We start from the raw sequence: 17140 nt of genomic DNA on the forward strand, positions 1-17140 counted from the left end.
ACAATGTTGTAAACGGAAATATAGACATTAATAAGTGTGACAATCGTAAAGGGAGGGCTTTAAGGGGTGAAGGTGTAAACACTAAGTTTAGCACAATCCATTCTAGCAACATTGTTTTTATGCATAATGTGGGTTAGCAGTGCAGTACAATATAAAGTCGTCCTCGCACAGCCAGTGCAGCAACAGCTGAATCTGGTACGTACTGAATTTCTTTTAACCGTACCCTGAGTCACCGACGGTGAGTAATTTACCTTTTGTCGCCCTTAAGTGTTTGGAATGCTATGATTAAGCAATTAACGAATTTGTTGGGAAACTGAGGTGAGTTGAAACATCACCCACTTTCTGGTATGGACTCGAGACGTCTTCTTCATTCAGTCGACGGCCCTCGCTGTTGTCAGTTTATCGCCAGCTGCAGCATCGCCCCTGGCCCCACGGCTCAGGCGTAATTTCTTGTAGGGCTTCGCTTGGTACCGGTAATCGTGCGGCTTGTGTCCCTGTCCCATGTTGGTTTTGAATGATTTTGACTACATGCGCCATATATTTAGCGAATCTAATAGCGAATTTGGACTTCCCGACAATTTCGTGATTGGTTACAATTCACGACCATGGTGGAGCACATGCAGTACCGAGTGAAGAACGTCACCTTGGCTTTTTACTACCTTTTGCTTTACCCGCACCCTAACTATACACAGCCCAGTCGCTGTACATGGTACGTCGCGACAGGGCTGTACGCGTGCGACCACCAACCACTAGGAGAGCGACGTAATCGTATCACGATGGCTTTGACTTTTGATACTTACGTTCATTTTTGTCACCTCAAACCCATCGAGTATACTCTTCAATATATACTCTACATCTGATGCTATCAGTATTCAAATGTACAAAATGAAACTTACCGAAATTGATCATCATATCCAGCATGTCCACACCGTACACAATCTTTCACGCCAGGCCAAGTTTAGATATCGGGTGGTCACGTGATGTGAATGCCCTTTCAAAAGGTCGCGCTGTCGACCGTGCTGTTACACTCAAGCAACGTACGCACGGTTACTAGTATACAGCTATAAACTGTACTGGGCTTGGCGGCGGCTGGCGTCTGGTCGGGCGACGAGCATTGAGCTCCATACCACGGTTATTGTGTAGCATAGCAGACGCCAAGGTTTGTTCGACACTTTCAACGCACACGTACACGCGCTCGCTCTGGAGCACATCCGGTCACGCATGCGCATAAGTCAAGGCGCCATTTTGAATCCTGCAACGACGAAGCCCGACGGTCAGGAATTGCGCCAGAAAGTGTAATTTTATTTGTTCCACGGACTTATCGCAAGTGGTCTCCATGGACCCAGTGTGGCGGACTATTCTTCTGTAATAGAAACATGCATTTAACGTGAGTAAAGTATTCTGTTTAAAGGAGAAAAGTATACATTTTCCTAAGTTTTGTAGTTGTGTTGAGGTTCCTCACTTCGAGGCTGCATGCCGCGCACGTCAGACGCTGTTTTCGCATAGCGTAACGGCGTCTGGTCGGGCTACCCGCACCCTAACTGCGACCAGCCCCAACGCGTACAGCGTTGGGGCTGCGCCGTTTTCGCAAAACGGGTGCCGTTCCGGCGCTATATTTCCTTAATTTTTCGACAAAAACTACTAGGAATACTTACATGGGTCGATTAAACCAAAATGATTCCAATCGGCGACTGTTTGATGCATTTCATTGCTTATGATGCAGAAAATGTTGTCTTAAAAGGCGAATTATCTTCAGCTCACCTTGTGCGCTTGTGCAAGTTATTGTGAGTTTAGTGAGCATCGGTGAGCTGAAGATAATTCGCCTTATAAGACAACATTTTCTGCATCATAAGCAATGAAATGCATCAAACAGTCGCCGATTGGAATCATTTAGATTTAATCGACCCATGTAAGTATTCCTAGTAGTTTTTGTTGAAAAATAAAGGAAATATAGCGCCGGAACGGCACCCGTTTTGTACAAGAGACTACAACATTAAGATCTGAATGCGAAAACGGCGCAGCCCCAACGCTGTATGCGTTGGGGCTGGTCGCAGTTACCCGCACCCGAGATTCTGGAAGAATGCTGTAGTGTAGACGGTAGTGATGTCACAGGCCACAGCAATCGGGCTTCCAGCAGTTCTTGCTCTTGTGGTTGATAAGTCTCATCCTTTCTATTCCTTTCCTTTCTTTTGGTTTTATTTTCAGTCTGTTTGTCTGGCTCTCTTCTATACTCTCAGCATTTTTGTCCGCAATACATATGTGCAGCTGAAATGTTGGTTTGCCCTAACTGCGAAACAAACACAGCCCGAATGCTGAACGAATGACTGTACAAGGACAGAGACTCCAACTCTCCCGTTTTCGACGGGAGATCTCCCGCCGAAAACCCATTTTTGCAAAATCTCCCGTTCTCCCGCTGGAGATTTGATTTCTCCCGCCCTGGCTCTGTGTCTCCCGGTGGAAAGGATTTCTTACTTATTGCTATCGTATGTTGAAAAAATAAGCCTTAGATAGCACCAGAGAACATCTAGAACCCTAGGAACTTCGCGCTTCGCACACATCAACTTGGAGTCTCCCGTTTGCTAGGGGTTTCGGGCGGGAGAATCTCCAGATCAGAAGATGCTTGGGGTTGGAGTCTCTGCAAGGAGCGCACCGGGGTTAGGTTGGCCCATGCTCGGTCCAGTCTGATCTTGAAGTTGAAAGTGATCACTGCACTGCCACTGCACTGAAGTGAAGGGACATTAACCACATTCTCTGGCATCTATTATTCGTGTCATTCACAAGATCAGAGTCAATATTTTCCCATGTTTTTAAATTTTCAAATAGCACCTGACTCGCAAAATTCATGAAAATATAAACTTACAACCTTTCAAAATATTTAGCATACAAATAATTGTATTGAACATACAGTATAGACTACATCAATGACATACCATACCACTCAATTGGCAGTGCAGTGAAACCATATACCACGTACGTGACTGCATGTAAAAAAATCTTTGCTCTTTTGTTTTGTTGATACATATTGCATGTTGGTACATCAACATTTTTATCAATGCAAAGTGTTAGTCAAACTATACGATACAAAAAATGATTTAACTGTTAAGATTATTTTTTGTAGTCATTTTAATACTAATAAGTTTATGAAGACAATTTAAAACAAACCCCAAAACATGCATAGACCTATTGATTTATCACTATGTGTGAAGCTCCTTTCTGTATTTCATAACGTTTAAAGTCATGAACCTCGTTCTTCTTTCCTTGTTATCATCTGAAGGTAGAGAGGGGACTTTTTAAAATATCCAGCAGTGAAGAGTTTGCAGTTCTGCAGAGCGTGGACATGGAAGGACAGGAAAAGGTCACCCCTCGTGCTGAGTTTGATGTGCATGACGAGAACTCTGGTGATCTAGACCACGTTGCCAGTTCTAGCCGAGACTTGCCAGTCCAGAATCAAGCTTCAGAGAATGTTCACAAGTATTTATTTCTGAGTTTTATATTTTCAGCCATGTAAACTCTCCTGTGTATACCATTTTTATCTTATTCCATGGAAACCAGTTGTAGCTCTTTGGATTACAACAAACCTCTGAGGAATTTTAAAAGAAGAAAAGAAAAAATAAAGAAATTTGCATCATATACCTATATCATGCACAAAATTGGAAATCAAAGTTGTGTACAGCTAGAATACACAAAAAACAGCCATAATTCATCTGTGGTGATAGCCCCTGAAAGTATACATATTTCAATGAATCAGATCGTATCTCTATAACAATTTGGCACTTGTGCTTTGCACATTATAATAAGTTCTGCTCTGTAAGCGCTGGTACTGAAGTGTTGCAGGTCCTAGCTATACATGTACATTTTTCTGAAAAAAAAAAATCAAGATTCCATGACAATCAATTAGATGAACATATGCAGGCATTGCATATCACTATTATAGTTCAAGACATATTTTGAAGAAAAAAAAATATTGATAGTGCGATTGTTCGATTGAAAGAATCGGATGATCGGCTAGTCTATGTCAAGTCGTTTTATTTTTGTTTACATCTAAACTCCAATAGATAAAAATATGAGTGACAAAAATTCTAATATCTTGTAGAGGGCATGTCTCAAGTATATTGTGCAAATATAGCACACATATAATACTCGGGGTATTGGTAGCGTCTACACTTTAAAATGCCCAGTGCCTAATTAAATGTACTTGATGTTTGTATTTTTTTTTTTTTTTTAATTAAAAGACCTGAACCAGGAGGTGCTGTGCAGATGGAAGATGATGGGACAGAGGCCAGACGCATGCCCCAGGAGAGTGAGGGTGGGGCGGGGGAGAGCAGCGGTCTGCAGGAAGGTGAATTGAGGGCAGAGGAGACTGAAGGTGATGGGGCCGACAGACCGGTAGTGACCGGTCCCAGACTTCCATCGGTCAACTGTCCAGAGAAAATTGTGAGTGTGAACATGAGAACGGGTCAGTCTTTCTTTGGATCACCATACATTTCACTAGCCTGATGCATTCACTGTATGTATATAATAGGAATATACATGAGTTACACTTCTAGGCAAATCAAATCTGATGTTTGGTCCGTCATATTCATTCATTTTGACAATCAGTTACTTGCCTATCCATGTGTGACGTACAGGATGTATACACCCAGGAATCCACAATTTATCAAGCACACTTCTACTGCTCTATATGATGCTATGGAAGTGGAATGCTAGGAGAGAGGGTGTGCTAATGCTAAGGAGAAACTTTGAATTCCTCAAGTGTTGACATCTATTTGATGAAATGTCATACAAAATTATGAGAGTGGAAATAATTGTGTGCCATGTAGTATGTTTCTTTTGTGTAATTCCTTTTTTCATGTTTGTTCGGAGGAGTTATCAGTTTGGCATCTAGACCTACTTATCACATTGTTTCACATCAGTTGAGAACTTGAAAAGCATTCAAAGCAATATACACCACTCTTTTTTTTCTGATTCCAAATATCCTGTTGGAGGACAATGCTCGAAACCTTCATCAAAAAGTTGCTCTTCAAGTGTAATTTTGTTTGAGATGGTACAGTTTTGGTTTAGATGGGGCTGTTGGTTTCCCATTTGTGTGTGTGTGTGTTTGTGAGATAATGAGAAACATTTTATGGAATATAAAATAACATGTAATTCTTAAGGAATTCACACTTTATTTGATGAAAATTGATCTTGAAATGGCCGAGATATCCAGGAAAGCAGTCCTAATAAAATGTGACCAGCCATGACTTTTGTTAGGATCTCTTTATTTTACCTTGTTTTTGGATATCTCAGTCATTTCAAACCGATTTTCATCAAATAAACTTTCAATTCCCTTTAGAATTGTATGCTCTTTAACATTTCAAAGAGTGTTTTCTAAAATATCTCGTAAAATGTTAAAAGCTGTATCCTCACTTCAGCCAATACTGTACATCCCTTTCAGTCATCGGTACAATTGCTCATTTTAAGTCACTAGTAGCTGACAATGAACTTTGTCTATTCCTATTATAGTGTGGGAAGAGTAGCCGTCTCACAGGTATTTTGAACTTTAGAATCAAATGTACCACACATGCATACCTCCCTTCTCCAATCCAGATTATATGCATCGATCTTGCAAGTGAAGTCAACAAGGTCCCCTTTTTGCAACGAGATGGGTAGGTAGATTCCTGTCATTGTAATCTTCTGTCTTGGCGAATGGTACTGCATAGGAGGTGGTGTCTAAGGCAATTGTTAAGTCAAAACTAGATGCATATTGATTTATATCGAAACATATTTCTATTGTGTATTGCATATCTACTGTAGTTTGCATGAAATATTTGATGGGGAAGTCTGTGGACTCAAATCATATTAAAATGAGTAGACTGTTAGAGAGAAGAGATGAAATTATCGAACGTTCCTGCAGCCTAGGATTTGTGTAAGTACAAATTAGCTGAATTTAAGTGTTCAGTTGGCTAAATTTTCAAATTTATTTGTATACTTTATCATGTACTCTGGTTGTGTTCATCTTTATATATCTGTCAGGACAAAGCATCTGCCCATTGAACTTGTGAAGAGAGCACTGAGCCTGTTTGTGCGAACAAAGAGCAACATAAGCCCAGCGCACCAATTTGCCCTGGTTGTGCTACAGGAAACCGCTGTGTGGGTAAGAATGATGCTATGAATAGTAAACCAGAATATTGCCTTGGTTTCTCTTTTCCGTCAGAAAAGTAGTGACATCATAATGGTTTTTACAACTTTCTACTGATGGTACAGATGCAGAAGACTGGAAAATAAAAGAACAGCAGCTTTCACATTTGGGCTTGATGTACTTGCAACTCTGTGATTAAAGACCCAGTAGCATTTGGAGAGAACATTGGCCTGATTTAATTGCTCTCCATTCACTGCCCACCAGGGTACATTCAAAACCATGACTGCTTGAATAGAAATGCATGTTAGCTAATACAGTTGAACCTCTCATATCCGGACAAGTCGGGACCGGGGCTCGTCCGGATAAGGGATTTGGCCGGATACGGGAGACTCAATGCTTTATACATGTAGAGTCTACATATACATACACATGTACTGATGTAGCCCATTGTAGTACCACATGTAGTAATGTGTATGCTGCAACCTTTTCATTGTTACACACAGTAACAGACCCCAAAATAGAGGTTCGTGTTTGCAAGAATGAAATCATTTTCTTTTATAAATTCTTGGGATGATTTACCTAAATAATTATTAAGAAATGTATCCGTTGGGAATCCCCCTTTCCTCCCATAATTATTAAAAAAAGATTAAAAAAATCACGGCGAGATTGCGTCCGGATAATAGAGAGATCCGGATAAAGGGAGGCCGGATAATAGAGGTTCAACTGTATGTGCATCAAAGCATACACTTACTTGTAACATTTGATTCCTGTCAACATTCTTTGGCTGTGCATGTGTTTTTTTTTTTTTTTTTTTTAGATCAGTGATAGAGTTGTACACATTTCATGATGGGGATTCCCAAATATATGCGAGTCAGGTCAGCCTTCTCATTGAATCGTATCCCTACACTACCAGGCCTTTGAGAAATAACAAACAAGCAAACAAACAAATGAATAAGCATTCATATATATATTAGAAACTGAACAAGGACAGCATTTTAATCATCAGAGTCATTTCTCAAAGAGAAGAAAGAGATAATAGGTGACAGAGAGAGAAAAGAAGAATACTGTATACGCCACATATTTCGCGAGGTTTTTATTTTCGCGAATTTCGCGAGTCAGGTGTTGTTCGCGAAATTAAAGACACGCGAAAATAACGACTCTGATCCCGATATGAATGTGACGCAGATGTATGCATTTCTCCATTCAGTACAGTACTCCACGATTGAGAATTTATCCACTCGCGAAATTGTCGGGAAGTCCCGATTCGCAAAAAATTAGACTCACTGAATATATGGCGTATAACAGTCAGTCCGCAGCACCCGATAATTCGCTCGTATTTATTCAACTCGTATGCAAGCCCGCTTTAGGCTTGCATACGTAATGAACTGCATAAGGGGATTTTGTCCTTGGGCTTTCGGCTGCAAAAATACACCTTATGTTCACAAATTTGGTATCAAATTCAAGGAAAATATGTAAACTATCGTCACATGTTACTCGAATTATTGTAAATGAAAAATATCATAGCGTAATTTGAGCTTGAAAAATGATGAAAAAAGTAATTCGTGCAGTACACTTTCAAGACGTCAAAAAAATACCAAATTCACCTTGCGTCTCAATGAAAATGCTTTATTTGGTAGTCCATCTCCTAATCTTTGTATCCATGTAAATATCTTGACAATTTGTTGCTTAATCCGGTCAGGAACCAGTAAAATATACATCGATGTCAGTGCTGATCAGCTTGAAGCCGTGCAATCTCAAGAGTAAGCTCTCTCATTGGACAGCGCCTGCACTCAGCGCTTGCATTACGTCATTACGCTGCTACATAACGGTTTCATGCCACTTGCGGTTTCTTGGCACGCGTGTAGTTCAAGCGCTGAACGCACGCACTGTCCAATGAGAGAGCTCTTTCGCACCACTGTACACTTTGTGCGGAGCATACTTCTGGCTTAGGAGTGAATTTTACAGACATTTCAAAACGGAAAAACTAGTATAAATCATGCTTGCGTCTCCTTGACTCCAATATATGATGAGTATCTAAGTTTCCTCTCTATGAAAAAGCCAAAATCAGAAACAACAGTTTCTTAATCCGGTAAGGAACCAAAAAAGACCTTTAGATGACAAAATCTTCCGTGAAAAGCAGGTAAAATTTACGCAAATTCAACTGATTATATAGTCATGATAAGATCCGATGTTATAGGCAAATTTAGTATCAAAATAAAGATCAAAGTCTGGAAAACAATTTACCATGACTTGTAGCCATGACGAATGTATGTACAAGTCGCTACACTGTGAAAACCATAGCCCTATCAAAGTCTCGCAAAATCTCGCACGACGAGACACCTTTCGAACGCAAAGATCGTCAACGAGAGTGCTGAATAAATTTTGCCGGATCGGCTTATTAGCATACGTGCTGTGGACTGACTGATAAGTAGTTGAATAGATTCCCTTGCTGTACATTTGGTGCCAACCAGTGGGTCTTGGATCTGTATGATTTGGTGGAGGTGCTCACCAAAATGGAGTGATTGACTAGTGCACGTTGTTCATCTGGCAACTATCAGTTACCAAAGGGTATGCCTTGATAATATATCAGTACATAACCCAGTTCATGCTGTTTAAAATTCTTTATCTTGTTCTTATTTATTTCTTGTTTATTTATTTGATTACCACAGTATTGACATTTGTACATTATATGTAAAGTAAAGGAAATATGATGCCACATACTTTTCTCTTTTCATATGTGTATATGTGCGTGTGTGTGTGTGTGTGTGTATGTACGTGTATTAGTATAACCTTTTAGTGGGAAAATTTTGGGTGGATTCTCAGTGACTTTTTGAGTGATATGCTCAAAGCAGCATCACGGCTGCATTGTCTGCAATTATATAAAGCTACAATACCTTTTGTTTCACTTGGATTTTCAGCTGCAGGATTTCACTTCTGATGTTGAAGATTTTCTGAACGTCATGTTTGATCTGACCAATGAGACTCAAGACTGTGAATCATGTGACCTCTCGTCATTATTCAAGACCATGTAAGCCAATGATCTGCTTTTCTTTAATTCAGTGATGTTCAGGCTTTTCACATAACATTCATTCACTGAAGCAGTGCTCATTTATGTCCATGGCTGAATGAAACCACAAAGCAAAGAGTCACAGGTATCAGATCAGCTATGTTGCCTTTTTACGCCTCCGCCACAAAGTGTCGCCGGAGGCATTATGTTTTCGGGTTGTCCGTCCGTCCGTCCTTCCGTCCGTAATCAATTTTGTGGACAGCGTATCTAAAAAACTGTTAGAGGTATCTTAATGAAACTTGGCATGTATATGTATGAGTGTGCGAAGTTGTGCCTATCAACTTAATTGGGCGCACATGCTCAAGGTCAAAGGTCAATAGGTCAAGGTCAAATGCTCAAAATTTCACTATTTCCCTTATATCTATGCAATGCCCTAAGGTATTTTCGTGAAACTTCGTTTATCCATGAACTAACCAAATTAAGATTCCCCAGAGATAGCTTTGGGTCATAAGGTCAAAGGTCAAGGGTCAAAGGTCAAGTGAAAATGTTAAAATTTCATTTTTTTTCTCCATATCTCACAAATATTTCAAGGTATCTTCATGGAACTTAATATCATATGCATGTATTGGCTGGCAGTGATCGTGTAGGGAATATAGGGTCATGGGTCAAAGGTCATAGGTTAAAGGTCAAAGTCAACTCATCAAAATGTCATTATTTCTCTCTTATCTATGCAATGCCTGCAGGATTTTTCTGTTGAAACTTAGTGTATGCATGTATTACTCAATACAGATTCTCTTGGACGTTTCTTGCCCAAAGGTCAAAAGGTCAAAGGTCAAGTGAAAGTGCTAAATTTCACTTCTTTAAACTTAAAAAAGGGTCAAAAGTTGGGTACAAATCCTCAAATCCCCAAATTCCTGCACTCTTAGACAGTGTAGCCATTCATCCAAATAAACCTAGTTCAAGGAAAGTGAACACTCAATGCATTTGTGACAAATCTGTCATTTTGATATTATGCCAGTTATGTGAAACTGTCATCACACATTGTCAAGACATTGTGCTATAGACCTATTGGGAGAACCATGCATTATTGCGGAGGCATACCAGTCGCCATAGCGACATTTCTAGTTGTTTTTTTTTTTGTGCAAAGAATGATTGCGACTTTGAAGTGTATTTGATTGGCCCTGCCAATCAGTACATGCAGTGATTTTATCATTAAATATTGACCTTTACTTGAAGTAGCTTGTAAGTTCAGCTCAACCAGTTTTGTGCATAAGGAGCCATTCCACAAATTCCTTTCATGTTTTTTTTTTTTGTTTTGTTCAGAATTTGTCATATAGAAAAGATCAAAATGGACTCCATGTTTATGCAGAATCTGAACATCATAGTAATGATATTGGTTTGATTTGATTTGATTTGATTTGATTTGATTTGCAGAGCATCTCAAGTGGAGCTGCCAGAGATAGAAGATGTTGAGGTATTGCCACCACCGTACATCGTCAGAACGCTCTTCTTCTATGGCCGGTCAGCCCACATTCCAGAGTTTACGAATGGCAGGGAGGTAAGTTCGCCCACATTGCACTAGTACTTGATTGAGTTTTACCCCAACTAACTACAAGTCAGTTGATGGCGACTCTACCTGCCAATGTTTCATGTACATCTGTTGGATAGAGACTGTAACTCCTCAAGAACATATAACCTATTCATAGCTATGTGAATGGCACATTAAGTGAAGCTATTACTCTTGTCTCGCTAATCTCATGCCCTCCCCCTTCATTTCAAAAACATAGAATTGGCCAGATGATAGAATTGGTTGTGCAGTGTTTTGCCTTGTACTGTAAACGGAGAAATTTTTGCGGTACATAAATTTCGCGTATTTTGCGCTGCTTCTGGCTAGCGCAAATTCTAAAACTAGCCAAAATATCCCCACTATTTTCTCTGCATATTGTATGGGTTGACAATTGCGCAGTGCGAATTCAACAACCCCCGGATATGTTTTCAAGCTGCTCAGTGCGAAAATTTAATCATGCGAAAATATCAACGTTTAGAGTTTATACATCAATTCTCAGTCTCGAAAGTGTACATGTATGTTTTGTGTGTACTTGGCATTTTTATGTGATCACTTGCTGGCAGTATATCAGTTTGGTTTCTCACCTGTGTAACCTTTCACTTTAGAATTTGCCCATGTTATTTAAGATGTTTGTTAGGTGCGAGTAATGCATTCCATGTACATGGATGAACAGATCTGGACTTGAGGAATAAATCAACCTACAGCCTAAAAGCCAGATCGATACACTGTATTTCTTTCACCACAATATTGACTGAAGCTCAACAAAAATCATTTGTGTTTTCTCCATAGGAGCAGCTGGCCCTCTCCAGCTCGCCCTACTTCTTCTTTGACGTCTTCTATCTCCATGAGCCTCCCTCAGAAGACAACTGCTGCAAGGTGAGAAGGAGGAAAAAAAAAAGAGAGAGGATTATTTGGTGAATCTGATAGTAGAAAACACAAGGATTATTTGCATGGATGTTCTTTATTCAATCTTCTGTATTCATCATTGCATTGTTTTATCAAGATATGGTGCTGGTGACACTACACAATAATTATGCTACTACCTGGCACTGGAATCCTGTAAGACACCTACCTGATACACTTCATGCACTTTGCTCTCTAGACACCTCTGAAGCTAGACAGCCATTTTATTCTTTTGTTGTTGTTGTGGGGGGGGGGGGGGGGGGGGGAGATGGGGGCAGGCACCCAAATGCTTAATCCACTTACAATAATGGGTGAATTCTTCTACATGTAGATGCCCATTTATACACCTAGGTAGCATGCAGTGTTGCAGAAAAAATGCATATAATATACATTGGCCATACTGTAGGTAATGTGGGCAGGATATGAGCTCTCAACCATCCGAAACACATTGAAGACTCTAAGGTTTGAAATTTAACATCTGAATTTTTTTTTTTCAGTCTTAGCATTTAGTGTACAATGAATGTTGTTGTTGTGAGAATATGCTACATCAAGGGAAATTTAGCTACATGTACCTTTGACTTTTCTTAGATTCCATTGAACAGCAGAAAATCAGTATCTTAACCCTAAAAGGGCCGGGGGGGGGGGGGGGGGCGGAATCCGCCCCCCCTCGACGTTTCGCGCTATAATTCTGTAACGCGAGAAGGCCTCATCGCGAGGCTTCTTGACTTTCTTCGTTCAAGTCTTGCGCAACTTTTGAGACCAAATTTGCAACGTCCGCGCATATTTTTGCGAAGCCACGCCCATTTTTGTAACGGAATGTCGCTCCAAAACGGGCACAATTTTGTGATTTTGTGTACATTTCCTATGGAAAACAGTGCTCTGTTATGAAAGGCATAAAAACCTGATTATTTTTACAATTAATCACTTTCATTGATTAATTTTGTGCTAATTATGGTAGAAAAGTGGTCAGTGACAATTTCCAATGAAAAAACAAAGAAAAAACAAAAGTTGAAAAACAAAGAAATACATAAGAAATTCTGAAAACAATAAAATACATAAGAATTGAAATGAGTTTTGGAAGTTTTTGTGATGTACAATTGTTGAATATGCTAAAACAGATTTACAGATAAAAAATTAGACTCTCAATGCTTTTAATTAAGCTAAAATATCACCTGGAGCTTAATTTGCATAATTAATTAATCAAAATTAGAAATTGATTGTTTCAAAAAATCTTATAACACAATCATGTAGATTATGACGCAGGTCTCACGCATGCAAAATTTCATCGCGATCGCACCACCGATGGCCGAGACCCCCCCCCCCCCCGGTCTGAGCATAGCCAAAACAGCCCGGCCCCTTCAGGGTTAGAGGACAAGTTCACCTTCATAGACATGTGGGTTGAGTGAATGCAGCTATATTAGTAGAACACATCAGTGAGAGTTTGAGGAAAATCGGACAATCTGTTCAAAAGTTATGAATTTTTGAAGTTTCTGCTCAGTCAAGGCTGGATGAGAAGACTGCTATAGCTTGTGATGTCACATGTGTACCAGGATATAAAGAAAGAATAAAGAAAATTCAACATATTTTCACTTTTCTTGCATAACAAAAGAACACTCGACTTCTCTCTTTCAGAAGGCAGGGGGAATAATATTACCCATAACGTACATCATTGACAAGTCGAAGAAATGTGCACTTTCTTCAAAAAGTAAAGTTTTGTGAAATTCTCTTTTTATTTTCCTAATATCGTTGTATGCAGGTGACATCATACACTGTAGTAGTCTCCTCATCCAGCAGTGACTGCGCAGATGCTTTAAAAATTCACAACTTTTGAACGGATTGTCCAATTTTCCCCAAACTTTCACTGATGTGCTCTACTAATATTGTTGCCTTCGCTCAATCCACATGTATATGAAGGTGGACTTGTCCTTTAAGTTGTCAGGAATACTAATATTTTATTTACAACCAAAAAAAAAAAAAAAAGAGAGAGCAAGAACAAGAACAAAAATAGGGGGAAAAAGAAAGTTCTGTCACATGAGTGATCTGAAGGGAAGATCAGAAAGGGTAGTGGAAGGTTTTAGTGAGGGTAGCTGGTTTGCAGAACTATTACTTGGCCTCTCATAATAAGATATGGATATAACAAATATATAGTAAAGATTTATAGAAGCATCAACTCCCCCGAGCATTAAGATATTCAAGGTGCAACAAAAAATTATCTACACTCATCTCAAGAAAATAGAGAGAGAGAGAGAGCATGAATGTGTACAACAGCAAGATTTAAATAGTATGTCTTTAAGGAGATCTTGAAAGATTCAAGAAACAAAAACTTCAAGTTATTGGAGCACTCTATTTTAATGTAACAACCCAGTATGTACAAGACCCCGCTCTGACATGCAGTCTCGTAGTTTGCCACTTCAAGCAAACTAGTGTAGCAGAGTCAAAGGAAACTTGCAGGATGATGTTGCTGTTTCAAAAAGATACTTACAGTGAGATGTTGACTTGTGCATACAATTCATTCATTTGTTACTTGTGTGGCACAATATGGGACAAATTGATTCCATTTGCTGACTGCAGGGGGATCCAGGAATTCCATAAAGGGGAGGCGCCTTTACAAAAGAATTGAAGGGGGCGCACGCCTCCCCTTTTTTTCTTTTTATTTCTTTTGTTTTAACAAAAAATAAAGAGGGGGCATGCGCCCGGTGCGCCCCCTCTGGATCCGCCACTGATTAGAAATCACAAAGGGTTAACATTATTTGCCCATTTTTTAGTATGTAGAAATGTGTGTCACAGACGACTTCACATGGTTTCTGTTGTGCTCTTTGCGAGGGAAGTTAAGTGGGATCTGTGATATGAGTCTCTCACACATGAGACCTCCATGTTATGTCCTGTCTGAGGGACAGAGTGTTTTGCTTCTTACAAGAGGGAATGGTATGATTACACACAACATCACTTATCTAGACTGGCTCTCCAGTTAAAAATGCACACAGTAAAAAAGCAAGCCACATAAATGTGAAGGATGAGCATGGATTATGATAATTTTTCATCTTGCGATGTTGATGGTAAGAATGTTAGATCTGTGTGGGTCGTGCCTGACTTTGTGTTTGGCACCACATGTTGGTGAATTTTGTTTTGCTCACAGGACATTTATGACGTGTTTCTGGACCTGGACAAAAACAACACGTCTTACATCCATGAGGTCGGGCGTAACACCACCCAGCTGTACAACAAGATGGCGGCTCTTGTGGCCCATCCTCTGCAGAGGCCTGAGCAAATCTTCAGCTCCTACTCCCTCGATCCCGAACAGTGAGGGCCGCCGTGCACAATGCCCTCGTGTGGACAGGAGGGGACAGTTGGAATCTGTGCTGAGAAATGAAGAGGAGTTGATGACGATGCGGAAATGGTGTCATTGCTTGAAGATCAGATGGACATGTCAGGAGAGACTCAGTGATTCTGAATGTTGGCAGGAGAGTCAGCGGCACCTGTTGTGGAGAAAACAAAATGGAGGAAGAATACAAGATGTATTCTTTTGCTTCTCATTTACATCTCATTATCTCTGAACTCGCTTGCAGTGGATGAATGTCAAATCGTACTGGAGGACATTTAGTTGCCGGGAGACAGACTGCTTCTTACGTATTTTCAGAGTGAACTATCGAGCGTACGAGGAGATACACACATTCTTGCCATGTAGGAAGCTGACACAAGGAGTGTTGGGAGTTTCAGTCAGAAAAGAAAAATACTGAAAATGCAACAAGTAAAGTGCTAAGTGCTGATCTGTTGATGTAAATGAAAATGGAGGTGGTTTGGAAGGAAGGTACTGCTGATGTGCTGTTTATGCCTTCCAACCAACCGCACATTATGTACACTGGAGTAGTGATCATGTACTCAGTGTATGGTAAATCCTGCATAGAGCTTTGTCCTTGGCTGTACACTTGCATGGCAAATTACATGTAGAATGTTTCAGACATGGAAATGTGTTCCAAATTCTGATTTAAACATTAGTATTTAGGTGACTGAGTGTTGGAGCTAGAGTGAAATTATGGGGTGGGGAAAAATAGATGAGTTGATGGATAGATAGAGAGAAAGAAAGAGAGATGTAGGGAGAGAAGGGGGAGAGAGAGAAGATAAATGAACCCATTATGGAATTTCCGTCATTACTAAAGAAGTCCATTAAAGTGATATTTAATAGATGTCTGTGGATCGGTTTGGATTTGAATAAATCTCGTAAGGCGCGTGCTTCTTTATTGAGAAAGAAAAATAAATAGAAAGAAACAGAAGAAAATTATCATACCCAGACAAACCAAAGTATTGTATAGGTCTTCGCCAAACTGATATACTACTCTCCGCCTAATCAGGTAAGAAATGCTGTACCAGACATTACCTGATTAACTTGTTGAGGACGGACTGATTTTGCTACAACACGCATTTCCCTTAGACACCTGCCCAAATATACTCGGGACTTGTCCTCAACGGGTTAAGTGGAGACTATTGCATTTGCAAATGACTCCCTGGAATGCAGGAGAAGATACATTTTCCTTTGATGAATATGTCACTCTACCCAGCATTTGGGTGTAACACATTCTACACTACCATTGTTGGCATCAAACTGATTGAAGATGCTATGTAGGAATGTTGTGGGAACCACAATTGAAATCATAATTATGCCACATGGTATTGCACAATCACAAGACCTTTGCAGGCTGACAGGAAAATGTTTAGCTCTTTAAGCTTTGTGCTGTAAACCCTTACATCATGTTCCATAAAAATATGATTCATGCATATTGCTAGGTAGTTAAAGCATGGCTCGACACTAACTTTTTTGTTTGGTGGCCCGATGGGGCCACCAAAATCCTAAATTTCTAATTTTTGGTGGCCCGAGAGAAAAATTTGATGTCCCGAAAAAAACCCAATAAAAAACATTAAAAGTCCTTTTTTTTAATGAGCCAAATATTTAAGATTTATGATAGTCAGAATTAGAAGTTGGACATATCTACTCATAAATAAACTTCAACAAACTTGCAACACTCACTCTCAGGCATTCATTCAGTCCTTTTCATCCATCCTTTAAACAAATTTCACTGCTAATTTCCGGCGCAAAAAGTTACGAATTTATTGACATACTTTTCAAAAATTTTTGGTGGCCCGAGGCGGGCCACCAAATTTTGCCCTTTTTTGAAATTTGGTGGCCCGACTTTCATTTTTGGTGGCCCTGGGCCACCGGGCCACCGTTAGTGTCGAGCCCTGGTTAAAGCCATATCTCTTTTTATGGAAGTGGTCTGTCTGAATATTGTATGTGGAACAAGATGAGAATATTATAGTCCTTTTTTTCACTCTGGTTTTGTACTTTGCGAATTTCTGGAGTGAACTAGTATTTAGACAGAAATGCCATGTATATATTCCAGGGTAGAAAATTGCTGACTTTCTTTTTAAAGACACCCAGTCGCGAGGACACATGGACATATTTCAGCCGCGGGCGGCAGCACGTAAACTCGCTTCCGAAGTTGCTACGAAGCGAAATGTGTGTGTGCGCAAGACATCCCTAAAGCAATGT

The 17140-nt window shown here is 39.9% G+C and overlaps 1 protein-coding gene across 2 annotated transcripts; it reads left to right on the forward strand.

Moving 5' to 3' along the window:
• The first annotated feature begins 221 nt into the window (after positions 1 to 221).
• On the forward strand, positions 222 to 15759 carry LOC140236914 (BRISC and BRCA1-A complex member 1-like). Of its 2 annotated transcripts, none has more exons than XM_072316851.1 (9): positions 222 to 238; positions 3279 to 3471; positions 4233 to 4434; positions 5587 to 5645; positions 6013 to 6133; positions 9037 to 9146; positions 10560 to 10683; positions 11482 to 11568; positions 14732 to 15759. In XM_072316851.1, the coding sequence occupies exons 2-9, from the start codon at positions 3338 to 3340 to the stop codon at positions 14897 to 14899; spliced, it is 1005 nt and encodes a 334-aa protein (XP_072172952.1). In that variant the 5' UTR covers positions 222 to 238; positions 3279 to 3337; the 3' UTR covers positions 14900 to 15759. The 2 variants fall into 2 exon arrangements, with proteins under 2 accessions (XP_072172952.1, XP_072172950.1); XM_072316849.1 differs by lacking the exon at positions 222 to 238 and adding an exon at positions 2072 to 2151 and having other exon boundaries at positions 3275 to 3471.
• Positions 15760 to 17140: the final 1381 nt, after the last annotated feature.

Source organism: Diadema setosum, chromosome 13 (genome assembly GCF_964275005.1).
Source record: "Diadema setosum chromosome 13, eeDiaSeto1, whole genome shotgun sequence".
NCBI classification, from domain to species: domain Eukaryota; kingdom Metazoa; phylum Echinodermata; class Echinoidea; order Diadematoida; family Diadematidae; genus Diadema; species Diadema setosum.